General features: G+C 42.3%; 1 protein-coding gene across 1 annotated transcript in view; it reads right to left on the bottom strand.

Annotated features, from left to right (window-relative positions):
• Positions 1–1,174: 1,174 nt before the first annotated feature.
• RAB38 (RAB38, member RAS oncogene family) overlaps positions 1,175–23,919 on the bottom strand; it is a 66,020-nt gene continuing 43,275 nt past the window's right edge. Inside the window, exon 3 of the mRNA XM_069564785.1 lies at positions 1,175–2,063. Coding sequence (XP_069420886.1) covers positions 1,911–2,063 — 153 coding nt within the window. The 3' untranslated portion in view covers positions 1,175–1,910. The remainder of the gene's footprint in view (positions 2,064–23,919) is intronic.

Here is a 23,919-nt window from a genome sequence, read left to right as displayed (position 1 = left end):
TTTTATGGAAGTTAATGGACTCTGCAATTGCATGTCTTTCCAACACAAGAGCAATATAAGATTTACTTTTGACTATATTCTATCTCAGTCCCCCTGATGAGACTGTTAGTAATTATGATGCTATAACTGGCCAGGGACTGGTTCCCCCATATTATCCACCAGTAAGGGGGTCCTTGCTACCACCTAGGTAGTGAGTCATCTGGTTCAAAAGCTGGTGTCAAGCCTCAGCTTCCTAAACCACTTCTGTCCCAGCTAACTTGGGCAAGTTTTGGTTTCTACCATAAGACCCTGAAACAAGGATTTGAGTGAAAGTAGCTTATCTAGAATGTGACCCAGGAAGCACTTGTGGAAGAGTGAGGCAGTGAGGAAAGAAGGAAATGAAGCTAATAAGGATGAAATAAATACCATAAAGGATGAGGCAGGTGGAAAGGTCTCCCCTATGGGAGCCAAGGGCTATTAATCCCACTGTGGGCGTCTAAGAGACTGCAGAGAGCATGCTCAGAACTGGTCTTTCTGAAAGAAAAAGAACCTAAGGTATTTATCCCCCAATCCTTGCTGTCATTTGTTGAGGGATGCTCTGGAGATATTAACTCACTGGCCTGCCTGCCTCATGGATCAAGAGTTCCAGGGGCCAGAGAATGCCCTTAGGGAAAGGATCACAAGCACAAATAATAGGAAGCAGTGTGGTTGGTATTTATAGAGACAATGAATGCCAAGATAATATGGGTAGGACACCCAAAAAAAATCTGTTACCAAGTTCCTATGAGTATATTATCAACATCAATGAAAACTAATGCCCTTCAAGAGTAGTAGCTACCTGCAGCGTACCTGCACCACAACCATCGTGTAAAGCAAGATATCAGCATGCGTGTTTCAATTGTTTCTCTGTATGTTTATTGGTTTGGCAGCTTTCCTGACCAGAATATATGAAAATATATTCGTCTGCTTAACCAAACACTGCTTGCACTCTTGGCCTATATGCCAATATGAACTGTAGATACCGATGAGATGCGCTACTCATCTCAGTTGTAACAGTTCCCTTCCTTTAAATGCGTCCCTCACATCCCTTTTTTGAAATTAAATTTTAGAAATGGGTCGAGAGAACAATGGACACACAGTCAAAAGGAAAAAAAAAAAGTTCAGAATACTGAGAAACTTGAAGCACTTGCAGAAATAAGGAAACAGCATCTTTTCATGTTTTATTTTTCACTTGTGAAAATATATATAATATATATTACACATACAGAAGAGTCCCACAGCTCGGGTTAGAGAAAGCTAACAGAAAGGCACGTACCAGGGGAGGTCTTTTCATAAAGTTTTCAGAGAAACCAACATTCAGGGCACGGCAGTTGACAATAAAAGCAACAAAAGCACAGGAAACCTGTGTCCAAGACTCTGAAGAGCTAAATCAGAGACAACTCCAGGTCTGCAGGGAATGGAGGTCATCTCTGGAGAAAGGACAGCTTCTACTTAATAGGCCTGTCAGAGCAGCAGAGGATGTGCTGAGGTCTGGACAAAGACACCAGGGGCAGAGTGAAAACCAGCGCTTAACTTGACAGCTAGTCTCTTCTTGTCCCCTTTCTCTTTTAGACCTGAGGCCCTGGCTGACCCAAAGAGGCAAATAATAAGGCCAACTCTGCAGAATTACAGTCAGCTACAAGGCAGAATTTTGTAACAGACTAAATATTTTAAAAGCTTGTAAACACTGTGCTGATGCTGGGGGCGGGGGGGGGGGGCGGGACATAAAAAGGAACATTTGTATTTCTCTTGGAGGAAAGAAAGTTACAGGAATAGATCTTTGGCTTGCCCCAGGTGTATCCCCATCCTGACATTTATCCAAGATGGTAGGATTTGAGACACAATTCATGAGATGATGGATTCTTCCCACCATACTCCAGCACCGCAGCCTACTAGGATTTGGAACAGCTGGAGCAGCTGAAAACCCTGGGCGATGTGAGATGCGGCTTGACGATGTCAGGCTGAATGGACTCCATCAGGTCACACTCATTGGCAAGTATGTGTTTCACCAAGCATCTGGAGGCCTCATCGATGTTGATATTTTCCTAAGGGGAGAAAACAGCTTTCAGTATTCAGTATTCTAGAATAACACTAGAGCAGAGATTTATATGAAACAAAGGGCAGTATTTAAGTATCTCTTTCTAAACCCTGTCCCATGCATCCTCTTTCTATTCCCCTCGCTCTGTTTATTCCTTCTAAGAACTTTACATTTCAGTCTTTCACAAAAGTAAATATACAGATTAGTTTTGTAAATATTCATTAACACGTTTTTGGTCATTCAAGCTCAACCCTGAGTTTACTTACTATGAAAGCTTATGGTAACTTTTCAAGTTTCACAAACAACAAACCTCTCCCATTTAACAGAGCCTTAATAAAAATTCCTCTGAGGGTTTCTAAATCTAAAACAAGGTGAAGTTCTGGTTGTTTTTCTGGTTTGTTTGTGATGTTGTTGTTGGTCTTACTGGTTTTTATGCCAGAATTCATTCACACCCCCAAATCAGTGGCTTAAAGCAACAAAGTCATAACTGTCACTCATCCCGCATGCATCAGAGGATACCTGGCTTTTCTGCCATCAACCTAGGCCAAGAGAAGTTCCATCTCTGTGCTTGCCACGCTTGCAGAAGCAGGGAGACAAGAACACGGTGAATTGAGCACTGGCTCTCATTGCTTCTGGAGAAAAGTGAAAGGCAGACACAGCGTTTATCCTCCCATTTCATTGTCCCATGAAAGTCATGTGTTCATGCCCAACTCCAGAGCGGCTGGAGCAGTGCAGTCCTGCCATTGGACTGGAAGCTGGAGAGCCAGAACTCATGTCCCTGGGCTTCCCTTTCCTCATCTGTGTGACAGTCTTGATGATAATGCACGTGCTGCGTGCTCAGCCTCAAATATAAAATGTGGGATATCCTATCTGCTCACAGGTAAGACAGCTTAAATTTAGAGAGATTAAGAGACTCCTCCCAGCCCCAAGATCATACAGCAGAAGGGTATGAGGGCCAGAATTCACAACCAGATGTTGCTGACATCAAAGCCTGGCTCTTACCAAGTTTTATTCCCTTTTCAACTTTCCAAAATCAAGAGCAATAACAAAAGTTCTTACTACCATGTTAGGACCAGTGGGTGCAAAATAAATCTTAGATCCTTTCTCTTTCATAAAGCAAGTTTTAAGCATTAAAAAGGGCCCTCCTGGAAAAGTAATATAAGTTAGACTTGACAGTAGTATTTTTAAACCTCCATTCCTCTATTAACTTGCCAGTAAAATAGGGTTCTTTCATTTTAAAGCATAAATTGGCAAAATCTACTGATGAAGAGAGTGAAGTGTGGACAAATGAATGAAAATCCATCATCCTCATGAGAAAAACAACTAAAACTTAAGCCAAATTAGTGGCAGCCTAGCAGGCTCATTTTAGTAAAAGATGATGCCAGTGACATTGTGACTTTTAACACAGTAGCTGGTGGTGTCAGGACTAGGATGTGAGATTATGGAGGATGGGGCTCTCAACAAAGGAAGCCATCAGAGCCAAGGAGTGGCTGTGCCTGCTTTTAGATTGTACATGGGAACAGGGCAGCAATTCATGATGACTCACAGTCATTCAATATAAATTCTTTAGATTCCTTCTAAGTACGAGGCATACAAAGACAACACTAAAGTCTGTCCTTGTGAGAACTTCTTCTAGCAAGGTAAACAGCAGAGGTATGATAAGGTTGAAGGGGCGTCTGGAACCTGACTACTATGAGCCTTGAATGAGAACTTGGCTAGATAGAGCCATGAGATTTCTTTGCAAGTGAAGTGTCAAAAAACACAATTCAATACAAATCCATTACTAGACAAAACGATATGGACACTTGGGTGGTTGTGGTTTAGTCACCAAGTCATGTCCAACTCTTGCAGCCCTTTTAACTGCAGCCCATCAGGCTTCTATATCCATGGAATTCTCCAGACAAGAATACTGAAGTGGGTTATCATTTCCTTCTCCAGGGGATCTTCCTGACTGAGGGATCAAACCCATGTCTCCCGCGTTGGCAGGTGGATTTCTTACTGGTAAGCCATCAGGGAAGCCCTGGACCCTTAGTACTCTTTTTAATTACTTAATTTATCAGTGAGTACTTGGGAAATGCTTATTATGTGTACCACGGTTGCCAGGGCACATCTATTTCAGATTGGAACCGATCAGAGGAAGCAAGGAAGAGGAGCAAGCAATATACTGACCACATGCATTCTACAAAACCGCCCAGGATATAGTACGCATAGCACAAGCCTGAAGCCAAACATTGCAGCTCCCTTTCTGGTGGTGTGACCTTGGGAAAACTGTTTCAACCACTCCCCACCTTAGTTTCCTCATCTGTAAAGGGAATCTACTTTACAGATGATTGTAAGTTAATACATGTTAATACTTACAACATGCAAGACACTTAGAACAGTGAAGAGGACATGGCATACATTTAATAAACGTTATCTACATCGCAGTTCAGTCACTCAGTCGTGTCCCGCTCGTTGTGACCCCATGGACTGCAGCACACCAGGCTTCCCTGTCCATCACCAACTCCCAGAGCGTACTCAAACTCATGTCCATCAAGTCGGTGGTGGACTTTAGTTTGGAATCAGTCCTTCCAATGAACATTCAGGACTGATTTCCTTTAGGATGGAGTGGTTTATCTCCATGCAGTCCAAAGAACTCTCAAGAGTCTTCTCCAACACCACAGTTCAAAAGCATCAGTTCTTCAGTGCTCAGCTTTCTTTATAGTCCAACTCTCACATCCATACATGACTATTTGAAAAACCATAGCTTTGACTAGATGGCCCTTTGTTGGTGAAGTAATGTCTCTGCTTTTCAATATGCTGTCTAGGCTGGTCATAACTTTTCTTCCAAGGAGCAAGTGTCTTTTTATTTTATGGCTGCAGTCACCATCTGCAGTGATTGTGGAGCCAAAATAAATAAATAAATAAAGCCTGTCACTGTTTCCACTGTTTCCCCATCTATTTGCCATGAAGTGATGGGACCAGCTGCCATGATCTTAGTTTTCTGAATGTTGAGTTTCAAGCCAACTCTTTCACTCTGCTCTTTCACTTTCATCAAGAAGCTCTTTAGTTCTTCTTCACTTTCTGCCATAAGGGTGGTGTCATCTGCATATCTGAGGTGATTGATATTTCTCCCGGCAATCTTGATTCCAGCTTGTGCTTCATCCAGCCCAGCATTTCTTATGATGTACTCTGCATATAAGTTAAATAAGCAGGGTGACCATATACAGCCTTCACGTACTCCTTTTCCAATTTGGAACCAATCTGTTGTTCTATGTCTAGTTCTAACTGTTGCTTCTTGACCTGCATACAGATTTCTCAGGAGGCAGGTCAGGTGGTCTGGTATTCCCATCTCTTTCAGAATTTTCCACAGTTTGTTGTGATCTAAACAGTGAAAGGCTTTGGCATAATTGATAAAGGAGAAGTAGATGTTTTTCTGGAATTCTCTTGCTTTTTCGATGATCCAGCAAATGTTGGCAGTTTGATCTCTTGTTCCTCTGCCTTTTCTAAAATAAGCTAGAACATCTAGAAGTTCACGGTTCACGTACTGTTGAAGCCTAGCTTGGAGAATTTTGAGCATTACTTTGCAAACATGTGAGATGAGTACAATTGTGCAGTAGTTTGAACATTCTTGGGCATGGCCTTTCTTTGGGATTGGAATCAAAACCAAACTTTTCCAGTCCTGTGGCCACTGCTGAGTTTTCCAAATTTGCTGGCATATTGAGTGCAGCACTTTCACAGCTCATCTTTCAGGATTTGAAATAACTCAACTGGAATTCCATCACCTCCACTGGCTTTATTTGTAGTGATGCTTCCTAAGGCCCACTTGACTTCTCATTCTAGGATGTCTGGCTCTAGGTAGGTTATCACACCATCGTAGTTATCTGGGTCATGAAGATCTTTTTTGTATAGTTCTGTGTATTTTTGCCACCTCCTCGAAATAACTTCTGCTTCTGTTAGGTCCATACCATTTCTGTCCTTTATTGTGCTCATCTTTGCATGAAATGTTCCCTTGGTATCTCTAATTTTCTTGAAGAGATCTCTAGTCTTTCCCATTGTATTGTTTCCTTCTATTTCTTTGCACTGATCACTGAGGAAGGCTTCCTTATCTCTCCTTGCTATTCTTTGGAACTCTGCATTCAGATGGGTGAAAGTGAAAGTGAAGTTGCTCAGTCCTATGGGACTCTTTGTGACCCCGTGAACTATACAGTCCATGGAATTCTCCAGGCCAGAATACTGAAGTGGGTAGCCTTTCCCTTCTCCAGGGGATCTTCCCAACCAAGGGATCGGACCCAGGTCTCCTGCATTGCAGGTGAATTCACATGGGTATATCTTTCCTTTTCTCCTTTGCGTTTAGCTTCTCTTCTTTTCTCAGCTATTTATCTACATACTCTCATTTAATCATCAGGAGAACATGATAATGTGTGTATTCTATTCCTTTACTTTGCAGCTGAGGAAACTGAGATTGAGAAGGGGGAGGTGGCTGGCCCAGAGCCAGATGTGAGTCTAAGGAGAGCAGTAAACACTAACGTTTGCCATGATCTCTATAATATGCTAACTGCAAAAAGGCAAGCTGTATAGTGTTTAGGGCACAGCCTTATCTCAAGTCCCCCCAGGTATTCTCCCCAAATAAATAAAGGAGCACAATATAAACAGGGCATGCGTTTCCAGCCTTAAAAGGGTAAGAAGTTGGAGTCGGGGCCTCAGGCAAGACTGCTCGGTACTGCTGGTCCTTCTGTCTTTCTGTTCACTCTTAAAGTCACAGCCAAAGTCTAGACTAGCAGAAGGGAGAGCAATACAGAGCTAACTTCCCTCTCCCTTTTCTGTGAAACAGGAGCATGAACAATCAAACCCTGCCTGATAAAACTATAGGTTTGGACCTTTGGGGCAATTAGATTGTGATATTACTGACTGTGCTTCTTGGCAGCCAAGTAGACACAGCCAGGCCCACATTTTCTAGGTGACTGTTGAGAATCAGCTGTTGGTTTAAGTGCAAAATACTACGTGGAGTTTTTATTGACATTTCTTCTAGAGAGTTTTAACAACACTTTTAGGGGGATCTTTCGCAGTAAAGGTAATTTATCCATCCTTCCAAGACACATACACTTAGACTGAATCTGGCTGTGATTTCTTTACATATTTGCAGTATGACAAGGTGGTCTACTGTGCTGACTACTCTAGGTAGATGTGTGCTCATCTTCACATTTCTGCTCAGCATCTTTTCATTTATATCAATAAGCTTAAGCTTAAGTAGGCTTAAGATGCCTGAGAAGTAGGCTTAAAATGCCCAACAAAGCATTTTAGTAAAAAAAAAAATGGTGGTAACTACCATAGTACCATTGTGTCCACTCTGTGCTGGGCATATAGCAGGTGCTTTACTTATGGGCACACTGTTCACATCCAATCCTTACAAAAATCCATTAAAGAACTAACAGCCATATTTTAAAGGTAAGGAAACTCTAACCTTTACCAAGGTTAAGTAACCTAACTAGAACAGAGTAAGAGCTTGGCCAATCTGTCATTCTAACCAAATAGGCCTAACTCCATTTTCTACCCTGCTTCTATATATGACATGACCTTATCTCCAAGATTAGAACAGATATTAAAGCAGTTTTATTTCTAAATCAGCAGTACGCAATCCCGGCTGCATACTCATTCAGCGAGTTCAAGAAAATTTGTTGCCAGGGCCCTCCTTCCAGACATTGGTCTGGGATGAGGCCCAGCATGGGTATTTTTTTGTTTTTAAGATTTTCCACTTCTTTGAAATGTGCCTTCAGATTTCAGACACACTCATATCATTAAGAGACACATATCATATCATTAAGAATGTCTTTAAAGATGCTCCTTTCATTTCAATCGTGAACTCTCTAGAAATAGCATTTAGTGCAGCGATTTTTAAGCTGCAGTGATTTTGATCTTCCCAGAGAGAAAGGCATATAAATCTAACTATCTGAGGTCTTGGGTACGTGTCAGTTTTTTTAATTAGCTCTTTAGAACATCTGTCTGGTGGCAAATTATTTAATCTCTGACCCCCCCGGTGCCAGAGAACAAAAACACCCTAGCAGAAAACCTTCACTTCTGCCTCGTTAGAAGCTGGCAGAGAATTCATCCTCCTCTAATCTTTCCAAATACATCACCCTCCAACACACCAAGTGTACCAGGCACTCTGAGGTTAGGGTACTAAATTCCTCAGCTCCGTGAAATTTTAATTAGAGCAGATGGCCCACCAGATAATAATGCGAGTGCAAGAAGTCTTACGCAGAACAAGTGCCTTGAAAATACTTTCTCTAAGAAGATCCAGCACTTGTTTATGGAGTGCATAAGTGCCAAATCTTCTGCGAGCTCCCATTGACCGTAGGTCCAGTCTAATGTGGGGCAAGTGCAATTGACACCCGTATTTTTGTCTGTACAGCGCGTTTTCTTCCCTCACCTCCCAGATCACTCCTCCCTTCCTTTGGGCAACTACTTCCTCCCACTGGCAGTCATGAGCTTCTGAGACTCCTCTAAACTGAGCCCTACATCTCAGACCTTGTTCTCAGAAGCTGGAATTTCACGTAATCTTCACGACAAAGCCGAGATGGGAAGTATTGACGTTTTTTGATAGAACAGGAAAGTCAAGTTCAGAGCAGCTAAAGTGACATAGTCAAGGTCTCAGAGACAGTAAGGGGCAAAATCTGGCTTCCAATCCAATCCTCAAAGGTTCTATATCTTCTCTTCTCCTCCTCATTGATGTCTTACAGTTCCTGGCCGACAGTTTGTAAGGGCCCAAGCGAGGGTCTACCTCAGTCCAGAGCCCATAGTTTTGCATTTTGCCACATGCTCTCAATGAAAGGAAGACAGATCTGAAAGTCAGCAGACTTTGGTCTAACTGATGGGCCCTGGGAAGGACGGGTGGAATCATATTGTCACTGATTTCAACACAGGATAGAGTCCTATTGTCAGCATGGACATATGAAGGAAGAGAACATTCACAGATAAGATCAGCTCCAAAGACCGTGTCCCTCTGACAATAACTCCCCTATCCCCACCGTCACCCAAGTTCAGCCCCTGTCCCTCACGCACTAGATGTAAAAGTCCATCTCACACCCTCTTTCTCCCCACTTTCCTACTGTCCCAGGGCCTCCTACCTTGCAGCCCTTTCTCCTTATCATCCCTCTCCCAGCACCTAGAGCCCCACTCCAGCCATGGAGCATCTCCAAGTTTATAGCAAACCACCCCAGATTAAAGAGAGAGGGAAATTAGACATCACTAAATCAGGTGATGCACTAATTCAGCCTGACTTTGATGCATTAGGAAGTTAAGGCAACAGAGGAGGGAAGCGTCGTGCCCGGCGTCACACAGGCTACCTCTTAGTTCCCCAAGCAGCGCCACTGGTGAAAAATCCACCTGCCAATGCAAGAGACATAAGAGACATGGGTTTGTTCCCTGGATTGGGAAGATTTCCTGGAAATGGCACCCCACTCCAGTATTCTTACCTGGAAAACTCCATGGGCAGAGGAGCCTGGTGGGCCGGCTACAGATCACGGGGTTGCATAGAGTCAGACAGGACTGAGCAACCAAGCTGTTAGCTTGCACAGTAGTAAAGAATTTGCCTGCCAAGCAGGAAACACGAGTTCAATCCCTAGGGCAGGAAGATGCCCTGGAGAAGGAAATGGCAACCCACTCCGGTATTCTTGCCTGGAGAATCCCATGGACAGAGGACTCTGGCAGGTTGCAGTCCATGGGCTCACAAAGAGTCAGACATTTCTACCATGATTAAAGGCTTCCATTCTGACATCTCTATGTGCCAAGTAGAGGACTGAGACTAGAACATTGCTGTCCCAGGAAGTAATGGAAAGAGAATGAGGCTTGGAGTCAAACTTGGAAACTTGGTTGCCATTTACTGTGGGGCCAAGGGAAAGTCCAAAGCCTGAGCCTCCTTCGCTTAGTCTGTAAAATGAGGCTAATGACAACTATAGTTGATAAGGTACCTGTTAGATTAAATGATACACACAGATGAAGCACCTAGACATCACATATATGCCCTCAGATGAATACATGCTCCGTTTTTGAATCTGCCTCTCTTCACCTTCTCCCTTTAGGTCATTCTTCAGTGATCACTTTTCATAAGAAGTTGCCTCTAACTCCCCCAGGCTGAGACAAGTGCCCCTCTATGTGTGCACCTATCGCTAGTCAATACGATGGCTTGTTTGTCTGTATTTTCACAGCACAGGAGGCTCCTGGGGGCTTACTGCTGTAGCCTAGTGTCTAGCACAGTGCCTGCAAGTAGTAGGCACTTGGGAGATACTGGGTAAGTGAATGAATGAATGCATGCATGACCTAATCAAGGAGGCCCTCAGAACAGCAACAAGTTCAGGTTTCAACCTGAAGATAATTTCAGATGTGAGTTATTTCTGCAGGGGGTAAAAAGGAAAACATATGCACAACAGAATTTACTTCACAAGTCAAACTGCCTGTTCTTATCTTGTGTTCCAGCTATGATTTGACACAATTCTTTTTAGGTAAAATGAAGGAAGACTGACTGAACCAGTTTATAAAAATTGAGCTGAACTGCTAAAGGCTTTGCAGTCAAGTGGACCTATGTCAGAGTACTGACTTTTCTCTTTTAAAAATAACTCTTCATATCTTGTTGCTTCAAAAACTATTTCAGGTGACCTATGCTATTTAATAAGTAGGTGAACTTAGAAAAATACTTAATTTTTCTGGATCCTACCTACAATTTAGAGAGAATAACACCCACTTGACAGAATTAGCATGATTAGAAATATCTTATTTGGGGCAAAAAGTAGAAGGTGGGTAACATTATGTATTTTAATGACTCTATATTATGCAAAATTATTTTAATATCATCATCTCCCCTTAAGAACTTTTATGAAACTGAATGGAAGGTCAATTCTGGCTGAAGAATTTATTTAGTTTATCTTTTCTTTACATATGCTCCTTTTATCCAACCCTTAACTCACTTTTTAGTAGAGAGTTTGAAATCTTTACTTTTTTAGAAAGTATTGTTGGAATGAAAAGTTGAGAGCTGAGAAAACTGAAATGTTGTAAAGTTGAGAATGATGCTGTGTTTGCAGGCCAAACTGAGGACGTAAACCCAGTAGCCTCTTGATAGCTCTGAGCGACTGTTCTGAAGACGGAAAGGAGAAGCATGGATATATAGGAGGTTTTGCAACTATAATCAGGTAGTCAGAACGTCAAAAAATTACAAGTTATGACCAACCTAGACAGCATATTCAAAAGCAGAGACATTACTTTGCCAACAAAGGTCCGTCTAGTCAAGGCTATGGTTTTTCCAGTAGTCATGTATGGATGTGAGAGTTGGACTGTGAAGAAGGCTGAGTGCCGAAGAATTGACACTTTTGAACTGTGGTGTTGGAGAAGACTCTTGAGAGTCCCTTGGACTGCAAGGAGATCTAACCAGTCCATTCTGAAGGAGATCAACCCTGGGATTTCTTTGGAGGGAATGATGCTGAAGCTGAAACTCCAGTACTTTGGCCACCTCATGCCAAGAGTTGACTCATGGGAAAAGACCCTGATACTGGGAGGGATTCGGGGCAGGAGGAGAAGGGGAAGACAGAGGATGAGATGGCTGGATGGCATCACTGACTCGATGGACGTGAATCTGAGTGAACTCCAGGAGCTGATGATGGACAGGGAGTCCTGGCGTACTGCGATTCATGGGGTCGCAAAGAGTCGGACACGACTGAGCGACTGAACTGAACTGAAGGAAAACCAGATATCACAAGTAAAGGAACTCAGTGTTTTTCTATGTATGGGAAAATGCAAGGGTCTGGGCTCAATGAAATTATTCCTTTGATATGCACATCAGCTGTCTGGGGCCAGTATCCTGGGCTTTTTCATCCCGAGTCTCCTCAAAGGTGGCTGCAGTAGCTGACTGCTAAATGGAGGGCATCCTGTTTCTACTCTGAGATCCCTCAGGGTCCACTATGCAGGTGGCTGCAATGTGATGGTTTGATGGCTGCAACATCCTTTGTTTAAAATAATGTTCTTTTATAGAAAACATACAGAAACAAGTGAAAACATACAGAAACAAGTGAAAACATACAGAAACACGTGAAAACATACAGAAACAAGTGAAAACATACAGAAACAAGTGTGTGTATGCTAAGTCGCTTCAGTCCTGTCCGACTCTTTGTGACCCTATGGACTGTAGCCCTCCAGGCTCCTTACTCCATGAGATTCTCAAGGGAAGAATACTGGAGTGGGCTGCCATGCTCTCCTCCAGGGGGGCACAGAGGAGCTTTTAAATATCCTCTGTTTAGAATAATACTCTCTTGGGTGAAAACATTTAGAGGAAAGGACTATGAGTAATAGTGAATGTGTGGATAAAACTAAACAAATCCATCTTTCCATCCCGTTTTTATATTAGGAAGGTCATGATGCTAGCTAGCTACCAGCACTGTGGCCCCAACCCTAGAATCGATGTCTACTCTTTGCCACTAACACCTGATGTCCAGCTCCTAAATTCCTCAGTCAGATATCAAGTCATTCTTAGCCTGGGCAACCTCGCTGAGGCAGTACGTTGCATGTGCTATATAATTTTTTCTCTTCCTGATGTGGAATAACATTATCCTTTTCTCCCTTCTACACACTTGTCATAGGAAAAAAAAAAAAAGGAGGTGATACATCAATTTGAAGTTCCTATCATGTAATATTGAAAGATCATGTAACTAAACGAAATAATTCATTTTTCAGCAAATAATCATTGAGCACTCTCCAGGGACCAGGCACTATTCATCAAAGTCTACAGTCTGTGCTTTCTTACACGACAGAGTCAGCCAGGCTGCGACTATCTCATTAGCCCAGGCCTCTTCTGCCCCTGCTTTGAGATGAGGATGGTGATACGCTCCTTTCTCACAATCAGATTCTGACATTTCAGCTTGAGTCAGCCCTGTGTAATCGCCTCTCTTCTCTGATCATAGGCTTTCGGTTTTTTCCCCACGGCAAGCGTCCTCCGTGTTCCTGCCAGATTGTCTCCTGACCACTCTCATTAAAGTGTACTGACGGTCATGCCTCAATCCCATTCCCAGCTCAAAAACCCTGAGTTGGCTCCCATTGCCTGCTCAGAATCAGTGCAGACCCTGATACTTGACCCTTGACACTTGACCCTTGACTCTTGAGGGCCAGCCAGCTCAGCCACGACTTGACTCTGCTGTCTCCTCTCCTCTGGTTCTCCTCACTTGGCTAAGTTCCAGTTGAGCTAAGCCATAGGCCATTCCCTCCATGTGTTTTGCTTGGGTTATTCTTATTCCATCTGTATCTGCCAAACACGATTCATTTGGAAGAATAGAGCTGCTGGTGTCTACTTGATTCACAAGGATTCCATTGCGTTCTGCTTTGAATTTTTGGAAGAAATTCAAGTACGTTACCCAGTTTTAGAGTCTTTTAGTTATTTTCAATGTGTATTACTTGTGCATGTATTTATTGAAGAGGAGCAGTGTGGTAGGAAGACTTAGAACAGCACTAGCTCCATCAGTGCTAGCGCGGTAACCTCAGAGAAGCCACCATAACCCCACTCTCCTCGTTCTGTGCCTCAATTACTTTCCCTATAATCTGTGATTAAAATAATGACAGTTCTGCAAGGTTGTTGTGAATGTGTATACGATGAGAGAGATATTTGAAAGAATGCAGCAATAGTTTAGGCGTGCAAGAGCCCCTGAGAAGAAAATACACCACTTCGGAGATAATCCAACATTGCATAGGAAGTTTTATATGAGAACGTTTGAAGGGACAAACATATTTCTTTGTCAGAGTAAACTATCTTAAAGCAGTTTTGCAGTTTTGTAAGGTGGTACAGGGGGAAATAAGCATCTGTGGTTAAATAATTTTAGACATGTTAAGTTAAAAATAACTCATAATGTTTCTTTATCACAGGATTCCTCAGGCAGATTCAGGTTGGGAGGGGACGCTTAGAAAGAAGCAAGCTGTTCCCCTTCCCCCCTCCTATCTCCAAGCAGAGAATGAGTGTGCAGGAGTCTGTGAACTTATCTGATCACAGAGCACTGATCTCAGGCTCTGTCTCCCAGGGCTGGTGTTCCTCTTTGCACACTTTGGCAACTTTTGATTGAGAGCAGTGGTAGAGTAAATGGGAGTGGCTGTGGTGGCTCTGCAGGGCTGGGTGGGTAGAGACACTTATTACCTGACTTTGTGTTATACTGGTGGCTTTTTTAACCCTTTCCTAGGGAGTGTTACCTCCATTTTTGCCTTTTTCCATTTTTCTGAGCCTCACCTGAAAAGAAGCACATGCTTTTGTTTGTTTGTTATTTGTTTTTATTTGACTGGGCCAGTTCTTAGTTGCCACACTCCAGCATCTTTCATTGTGGCACGCAAACCCTTACTTGCCGCATGTGGGATCCAGTTCCCTGGCCAGGAATCGAACCCAGGCTCCTTGCATTGGAGTGTGGCGTCTTAGCCAATAGACCATTATGGAAATTCTGACGTGTTTTCTTTGGTTTGTTTGTTTTTACTTTTTGTTTTAACATGACTTTAACAGAGGAGGGTGAGATCACACTCGTAACCAAATTGTAAACCACAGGCCTGGTTTGGAATGATGAGATCCTGAGATTATTCCCTCTGGTGAGTCTTCTCCGACCAGCGCCTCACCCCGCCCTGAGCAAGGCAGGGCTGGGTAGTTCTCTTAGGTGCATCCATAGCAGTTTCCTGTTGAAATTCTAGTCATGCACAATTGCAATGACTCTTAGAAATTTACCTTCTCACCAGATAGTAAAATTCTTCAGAGAGAAAGTGGCCCTTTATGCACTTGGGAGTGTTACCGGCACCTTACATAGGGCCTATTGGCATGTATGTGCTCAACAAGCATCTTATGAATGGACTGGCCAGGGGAAGGGAAAGAAAAATGGACTGATACCAATTAAAAATCACAAAAAATACTGTGAGCTGCTCTATGTTGAAATTTATTATAGTGAAGCTCCCCTTAAACTCGGGATAGCTTTAGAAAAGAGAATTAAGGGCCCCTGGTCCTAGCCTTGATGCTGCTACAAATTAGCTCAGACATTATAAAAGGATCAAGCCTCCTCTCTGACGTCAGTTTCATCAGGCACAGGAGGAGAGTATTTATACTCTGCCTTTTTCCAAACAGGACTGAAGATGATTCCTGAGACCTTCTCCAGTGTTTGACTAGTGTAGTTAAATTCGTAAGAGTCCTAAGAATAATGCTTCCTTAATGGGAAACATTTCTCAAATTGAAAGTTTAAGTATGAGACGTTCATTTAACCAATCATTACTAGCACGAGTGTGTTCCATCTACATGATTAGCCAGAAGTTTTTGGTTTGCAAACATCAGAAACTCATTGAATTGCCTAGGTCCTCTGGAGGCTAGCTCCCAGGGGAAACAGAACTGGTAAAAGATTCAGTCCACACCAAGACGCTTATAAAATGCCCTTAGGCTCTCAAACACCAGCAGGTCAGCTTGTTTTTCTCTGTCCAGCTGTTTTTTCCATATAAAGAGGGAGATAGACAGGAGTTCCCTCGAGGTCCTGTGATTAAGAAGCCCCCTTCAATGCAGATGCAGGGGAATGGGTGTGATCCCTAGTCAGGAACCACCGCCCACAAGCCTTAGGGCAATGAACCTCCCCTCAACCCTTCTCAGCTAGAGGAGCCTGCATACCTTAACTAAGACCCAGCATAGCTACACACACACACAAAAAGAGGGGGACAGATGCCAGCAGCCTCTGGGCTTATATCCTTGCAGCTTTGTCACTGAAGAGAAAAAGCCTCCTTCCCTCAAACTCAGCTGGAGGAATCTTGGGGGAGAACGCTGATGAGTTTGGCTTCGGTCTCGCATTCACACGTGAGACTAAAGCGACTCTGTCCAGGAGAGAAGTGGTATTAGGAGTGAGCCCAATTTAGGTCATGTGAACACGTTGGGCTCAAGACTGTGATTTCAGAGATGGAATACATAGGAGATGGAGACTTACCTATGGACAACCTGTAGGGAGAGCCGAAAGGGAACGCCTGGGGTAAAAGCACAAAACTGCCCACGAAAGAATCTCTGCAAATATCAGGAAACCTTCAGTGGTATTTATTAACACTATATTGTTTTATGGACATTTGCAATCATCTATAGCAGTGCAGATACATGCATGAACTTTTTAAACAGATGCAAGCAATGTATAATTTGTAAAAGAAATAGAAAACTATTTTTCCACAAGGTTGTATGCTGTCAGATACATATCTAGTGGCATCTGATAACTTCAACACATGCAGAATAAGTGGGAAATTGAGGCTCCCATATTGCACCAAAAAAAAGAGAAAAATGAAGTTGAAACATAAACGACCTGACAAGAAATACCTCTTCAGAAAGGCAAAAGTAGTTACTGAATATTTTCTTCTGGAACAAAATAAAAGAGAGAGAACAAAAGAGGCTACTTGGAGCTTAAAACAACCCCAGTTCTGATTTTCTGTTTCTTTTTTTGATAGAAATCTACTGAATTAAATAGGTTCAAAAGGACAATAACTTTTCCAGATAAAAGATGCTTCTGTTTCAAAAGTAAACTTTAAAAACACTGACTTTATTCCTGAGAACCACTTAAGATGTATTACATGCTTTCTTGCATCGTAAAATATTGTTCAGAAGACCATTTAATTTGTTTTTCTTTTTTGCTAATCCTGGGTACCTTTTACTTCTTTTTTCCTTCCTCCTCCTGCTGGTATTATATATATGTAACTATAAGTCTGCATCTAACAAGCCAATTCTATGGGTTGACACTTTATGGATAAATACTGCTTAAAAGGGATAGGTTGAAATTCTTTTTAATATATACAAATTTCTGATTAGAAAGGAAACAGACCAAATCTTAACACTGAAATCTACTGGTAGTTTGATTACAAATCATTTTTATCTTCTGTTTCATAATTCTGGCTGTTTTCTAAGTTCTTCATACAGAGTATATATTTTTGAACACTGACATTCAAAAGTGTAGCACAAAGAAAATACGAGTGATTAATTTTGAACCATGAATAGTGTAGGAAGTCCTAATATCTCTATTTCCCCCCTGAATCCCATACAGCAGGAAGGAAAGGGTACATCTATAAATATTTCATGAACTTTAAAACAGAAATAGATGAGAATGAATGGAAAGTTATGTAGGTTTTCCCCACAGATGGAAAACTATCCATAAGAAAAAATAAGATCAGGACGCTCAGAAACAGGGATTCTAACTATACTGTCACAAGTAACCCAGGGAAGAAGAAAGAGGAAAGAGGTCTTTAAAACAGACCAGTTTGGTTACAGGAATATCTCAGGTAAGATCAGGTTTAAAAATAACACATACAAAAGATAGAAGAAGGGAAGTGAACTCAGGAACAGATTCACGGGTGCTCTGAACTCATCCAGATTGGGTCAGGAAGCTCAGACCGAGTCTAAAAACATGCCTGGAGAAAGTGCTAAAGCCAGAAAAACACAGAATTAGAGTTTATTCAGAGCAAAGTAGTATCACAAAGGGGCAGGCTAATGCTTAAAGAATATGGTATGGGACAAATAGATGACACAGAGAAGGCTAACACAAAAAAACTAACTCTGTTTTTTCCTGTAATTAAGATTTCAGATTGAATGCTCAGAAGACTGCTTTCTGCGTTATGTTTAGTATAACACCCACCAAAATGTCCTCTGGACTAGGTGGCTGTAGGTTGGAGGCAAAGTGAACTTGGTAAATTTGATTGTCTCAAATGGTGCTTGAGGACTATCAATTATTTGATTACACTAAACGAGAATAGTTTTTCGTGTAGATGACACAAAGCTCAAACCTCTGATCTTATAAAGAATTAACCTCACTTTTTTTTATTAGAAGTTTTGAGGAAGTCATAAAAGGCGTACTTAGCAATTTTTTTTAGATACAAAGGTAAAAAGCAGACTGACATGATAAAATTGGGATTTTAGAGTGTTTTCATAGAAATATAAAAACATCTATCCATTGTTGGCAAGTATAAATTAGCTCATCATTTTGGAAAGTAGGTATGAAATTAGGTAATAAGATCCATAAAAAGTCCATTCTTTTTGATTCAGTAATTCTACTAAATTCTACTTCACTGACAAAGGTCCATATAGTCAAAGTTACAGTTTTTCCAGTGGTCATGTACAGATGTGAGAGGTGTACTATAAAGAAAGCTGAGCACCAAAGAATTGATGCTTTCGAACTGTGGTGTTGGAGAAGACTCTTGAGAGTCCCTTGGACTGCAAGACCAAACCAGTAAATCCTAAAGGAAATCAACCCTGAATATTCATTGGAAGGACTGATGCTGAAGCTGGAGCTCCAATGCTTTGGCCACCTGATACAAAGAGCTGACTCATTGGGAAAGATCCTGATGCTGGGAAAGATTGAGGGCAATAGAAGAAGGGGGTGACAGAGGATGAGATGGTTGGATGACATCACTGATTCAATGGACATGAGTTTGAGCAAACTCCACAAGATGGTGATTGACAGGGAAGCCTGGCGTGCTGCAGTCCATGGGATCATGAAGAGTTGTACACGACTGAGCAACTGAACAACAAGACTAAAAATAAAGTCTAATAAAATAATCTTAAATATATAAAATATTTTACATAAAAAGTACTCATCATGACATTATTTACAATAGTGAAATCTACCCAATGTACAGATGTAAGAAAGCTGAGCACTGAAGAACTGATGAGAATTAATTATGAGATATTATGGTGTGTCCTTGGAGAAGGAAATGGCAACCCACTCCAGTACTCTTGCCTGGAGAATATCATGGAGGGAGGAGCCTGGTAGGCTATAGTCCATGGGGTCGCGAAGAGTTGGACACGACTGAGCAACTTCACTTTCACTATGGTGTATCCTTATGATGGAACATTATACAGCTATTAAACTATATTTGCAAAGAGTTTATCACAAAAATGTTCATAATTTAAGTTGCATATAATACGATGTAGTTAAGAAATATGACAATGTTAACAGTGATTAATCCTGTGTGGGAGCTTTTTTGTGATTTTTTTCATTATTAACTTCCATTTGTCCTAAACTAGACAAGATTTGTTTTCTCCATTTGGCATTTCCATTCATGCACTGGCTATTGTCTTTACGCAGTATGCAACATCTCCTCTTCCTTTCTAATAGAATCCTAATTACAAGTAGATAGCAAAAACTTAATTTTCCTGGTTTCCTTGTGCTAAGGGTAGTTGTGGGTAATGAAACATAAGCAGAAGTCAACTGGGTGGGGCTTCCAGTTAAACTTGTTTTTTGACAGTCAAAAAGGATGGAGAGGGCATTCAGTTGCTACATGTCGTTTGCTCTTCAACTTTCCAGAAAACTTGTTTCTGCCTGGAAACCACTATGGCACACAGAAATCTCAGAGCTGTCCATGAGAGTTCTACCTCCTGGGACACGTGACCACTGAATGTAGACTGGACCTGTAAACATGGTGGAATAGTCACCCCTTTGGTTATGTTGCCTTATATAAGCCTCTGTCATAGCCAACTGGAAAGAAATTCTTCTTCCGCCGTGTTGTGAGAAGGCTGTGGCTGGGAACCCAAGTCAGCCTCTAGAACCTAAGAGCAACCACGGCCAACTGTCAGCTGTCACTGATTTTAGAGTCTCTTTCAAAGGTAGATGGACATGATCCTAAGGGAAACTGACATCTCTTTGATAAGCAAAGTAGTAGATTAAAAATGAAGCTGGAATCATAAATTGAAGCCTCAGAATAAGATTTAATAGACATTAATATAAAATACTACCAGGTGTGTGTGTTACTCACTCCGACTCTTTGTGAGCCCATGGACTGTAGCTGGCCAGACTCCTCTGTCCATTGGATTCTCCAGGACTGGGTTGCCATTTCCTTCTCCAGGGGATCTCCCTGACCCAGGATTGAACCTAGCTCTCCTGCATCGAAGGCAGATTCTTTACCATCTGACCTATAGGGAAATCCTATAGCTAAAATGGAGAAGGAAATGGCAACCCACTCCAGTGTTCTTACCTGGAGAATCCCAGGGATGGGGGAGCCTGCTGGGCTGCTGTCTCTGGGTTTGCACAGAGTCGGACACGACTGAAGCGACTTAGCACCATAGCTAAAATACCACACTTTGGTTCAAATTATCAATAGCTTAAAGCATAAGACCTTATCTGATAGTCTATTATTTGCAGAAAAAAAAAGGGTGGGGACTTTTAGATGACCATGAGTGCAGCATGTGTCGACAGTCTGATCCGGCTGTTACAAGAAATCCAGCTCAGCTCAGTCCAGTCGCTTAGTCGTGTCCGACTCTTTGCGATCCCATGAATCGCAGCACGCCAGGCCTCGCTGTCCATCACCAACTCCCGGAGTTCACTCAGACTCATGTCCATCGAGTCAGTGATGCCATCCAGCCATCTCATCCTCGGTCGTCCCCTTCTCCTCCTGCCCCCAATCCCTCCCAGCATCAGGGTCTTTTCCAATGAGTCAACTCTTGGCATGAGGTGACAAAAGTACTGGAGTTTCAGTTTTAGCATCATTCCTTCCAAAGAAATTCCAGGGCTGATCTCCTTCAGAATGGACTGGTTGGATCTCCTTGCAGTCCAAGGGACTCTCAAGAGTCCTCTCCAACACCACAGTTCAAAAGCATCAATTCTTTGGCACTCAGCCTTCTTCACAGTCCAACTCTCACATCCATACATAGCCTTGACTAGAAGGAACTTAGTTGGCAAAGTAATGTCTCTGCTTTTGAATATGCTGTCTCAGTTCAGTTCAGTCACTCAGTCGTGTCCGACTCTGCAACCCCATGAATCACAGCACGCCAGGCCTCCCTGTCCAACATCATCTCCCGGAGTTCACTCAGACTCACGTCCATCGAGTCCGTGATGCCATCCAGCCATCTCATCCTCGGTCGTCCCCTTCTCCTCCTGCCCTCAATCCCTCCCAGCATCAGAGTCTTTTCCAATGAGTCAACTCTTGGCATGAGGTGGCCAAAGTACTAGAGTTTCAGCTTTAGCATCATTCCTTCCAAAGAAATCCCAGGGCTGATCTCCTTCAGAATGGACTGGTTGGATCTCCTATGCTGTCTACATTGGTCATAACTTTTCTTCCAAGGAGTAAGCATCTTTTAATTTCATGGCTGCAGTCACCATCTGCAGTGATTTTGGAGCCACTCCCCACAAAACGTCTGACACTGTTTCCACTGTTTCCCCATCTATTTCCCATGAAGTGATGGGACCGGAGGCCATGATCTTAGTTTTCTGAATGTTGAGCTTTAAGCCGACTTTTTCACTCTCCACTTTCACTTTCATCAAGAGGCTTTTTAGTTTCTTTTCACTTTCTGCCATAAGGGTGGTGTCATCTGCATATCTGAGGTTATTGATATTTCTCCAGGCAATCTTCATTCCAGCTTGTGTTTCTTCCAGTCTAGCGTTTCTCATGATGTACTCTGCATAGAAGTTAAATAAGCAGGGTGACAATATACAGCCTTGACGTACTCCTTTTCCTGTTTGGAACCAGTCTGTTGTTCCATGTCCAGTTCTAACTGTTGCTTCCTGACTTGCATACAGATTCCTCAAGAGGCAGGTCAGGTGGTCTGGTATTCCCATCTCTTTTGGAATTTTCCACAGTTTATTGTGATCCACACAGTCAAAGGCTTTGGCATAGTCAATAAAGCAGAAATAGATGTTTTTCTGGAACTCTCTTGCTTTTTCCATGATGCGGCGGATGTTGGCAATTTGATCTCTGGTTCCTCTGCCTTTTCTAAAACCAGCTTGAACATCAGGAAGTTCACGGTTCACATATTGCTGAAGCCTGGGTTGGAGAATTTTGAGCATTACTTTACTAGCGTGTGAGATGAGTGCAATTATTCAGTAGTTTGAGCATTCTTTGGGATTGCCTTTCTTTGGGATTGGAAGGAAAACTGACCTTTTCCAGTCCTGTGGCCACTGCTGAGTTTTCCAAATTTGCTGGCATATTGAGTGCAGCACTTTCACAGCATCATCTTTCAGGATTTGAAATAGCTCCACTGGAATTCCATCACCTCCACTAGCTTTGTTCATAGTGATGCTTTCTAAGGCCCACTTGACTTCACATTCCAGGATGTCTGGCTCTAGATGAGTGATCACACCATCGTGATTATCCAGGTCATGAAGATCTTTTTTGTACAGTTCTTCTGTGTATTCTTGCCACCTCTTCTTAATATCTTCTGCTTCTGTTAGGTCCAGACCATTTCTGTCCTTTATCGAGCCCGTCTTTGCATGAAATTTTCCCTTGGTATCTCTAATTTTCTTGAAGGGATCTCTAGTCTTTCCCATTCTGTTCTTTTCCTCTATTTCTTTGCATTGATCGCTGAGGAAGGCTTTCTTCTCTCTTCTTGCTATTCTTTGGAACTCTGCATTCAGATGCTTATATCTGTCCTTTTCTCCTTTGCTTTTCGCTTCTCTTCTTTTCACAGCTATTTGTAAGGCCTCCCCAGACAGCCATTTTGCTCTTTTCCATTTCTTTGCCATGGTCTTCATCCCTGTCTTAGCCCAGGACAATACTATCTAAAATAGAAATGTGACTTAGGCAAGGTAAGTTAAATTTTCATTATGCTATGCTTCTACGTCTGGTATGTTGACAACAGATCTGGTCACTACATTAATAAAAGGAAAAAGGCATATGGACAGATTAGAGAATAACCAGGTAGGGAAATCAGAATGGTAAAGGTTCTTAAAGCCATTTCACATCGTCTATAGGCAGGATTTTAACAAAGAGAAGTCTTACAAAAGAATGAAAAAATATTTTTGTGCCGAGGATTTGTAGCCAGCCAAATACATAAGTTGGAGAAGGCAATGGCAACCCACTCCAGTATTCTTGCCTGGAAAATCCCATGGATGGAGGAACCTGGTAGGCTGCAGTCTATGAGGTTGCTAAGGGTTGCACACAACTGAGCAACTTCACTTTCACTTTTCACTTTCATGCATCGGAGAAGGAAATGGCAACCCACTCCAGTGTTCTTGCCTGGAGAATCCCAGGGACGGGGGAGCCTGGTGGGCTGCTGTCTATGGGGTCGCACAGTCAGACACAACTGAAGTGACTTAGCAGCAGCAAATACATAAGTAGATGCTGGGAGCATTCTAAATTTTAAAGGACTATACATATGTTAAATATCATTATTTTGAATATTCTTGGCAAATAACAAAAGCAGACTTTCGATTTACGTGATGAACGTAATTTACAACGTTTCTAAATATTTTGGCCCTTTCAAGATCTAAAACAAATTTGCATAATTACTCTTAAAGTTAGATTTAAATATCTCCAGCCAGCCAAAACCTTAGCAGAAGGCATGCTTCAATCATATCCTAGACACCTCTGACCTGTGTTAGAACTACTGGCAACTTAAAAGAAACTGCACGGAGGCTGGCATAGAGGGAGACCATCACTTAGTCATCTTACTTGTCTGCTTTGATTTTCAGACCCACCACCTAGCAGAGACACAGTGAATAAATCTAATTGTTGGTGATTTAGAAAGAGAAAGAGAGAGCACCAGTGCTGTGCAATCTGGTTCTGCTTTTTGTTTTTCTCTTGTTGAACATCTTCCCACTGTATTACTGAGAGGAGTAGCACAGGAAACCCAGGCCACCTAAATGTAACCTTATTGTGCACTGAGAAGAGTCCACTGTTTTCCAATCTTAGCTCTTCTGTGAAATACACAGTTCCTCTACCCCTTCCTCTCTCGGTGGCCTCACTTTCTTGTCAAAATGTTGGGCGTACCCAGAGATCAGTCCTTGGTCCCCTTATCGCGGCCTAGATGTTTCTCTTGAACTCCAGAATCATACACAACTACCTACTTGACAGGTCCTCTTAGATGTCTCCTAGATTTTAACATACGCAGAACTGAGTCCTTATAGCTTTCCCTAAGGCCCATCCACATCTCAGGACCCCCAGCTCAG

Source organism: Ovis canadensis, chromosome 21, assembly GCF_042477335.2.
Source record: "Ovis canadensis isolate MfBH-ARS-UI-01 breed Bighorn chromosome 21, ARS-UI_OviCan_v2, whole genome shotgun sequence".
NCBI lineage: Eukaryota > Metazoa > Chordata > Mammalia > Artiodactyla > Bovidae > Ovis > Ovis canadensis.
This window is presented reverse-complemented; position numbering and strand designations above follow the sequence as displayed.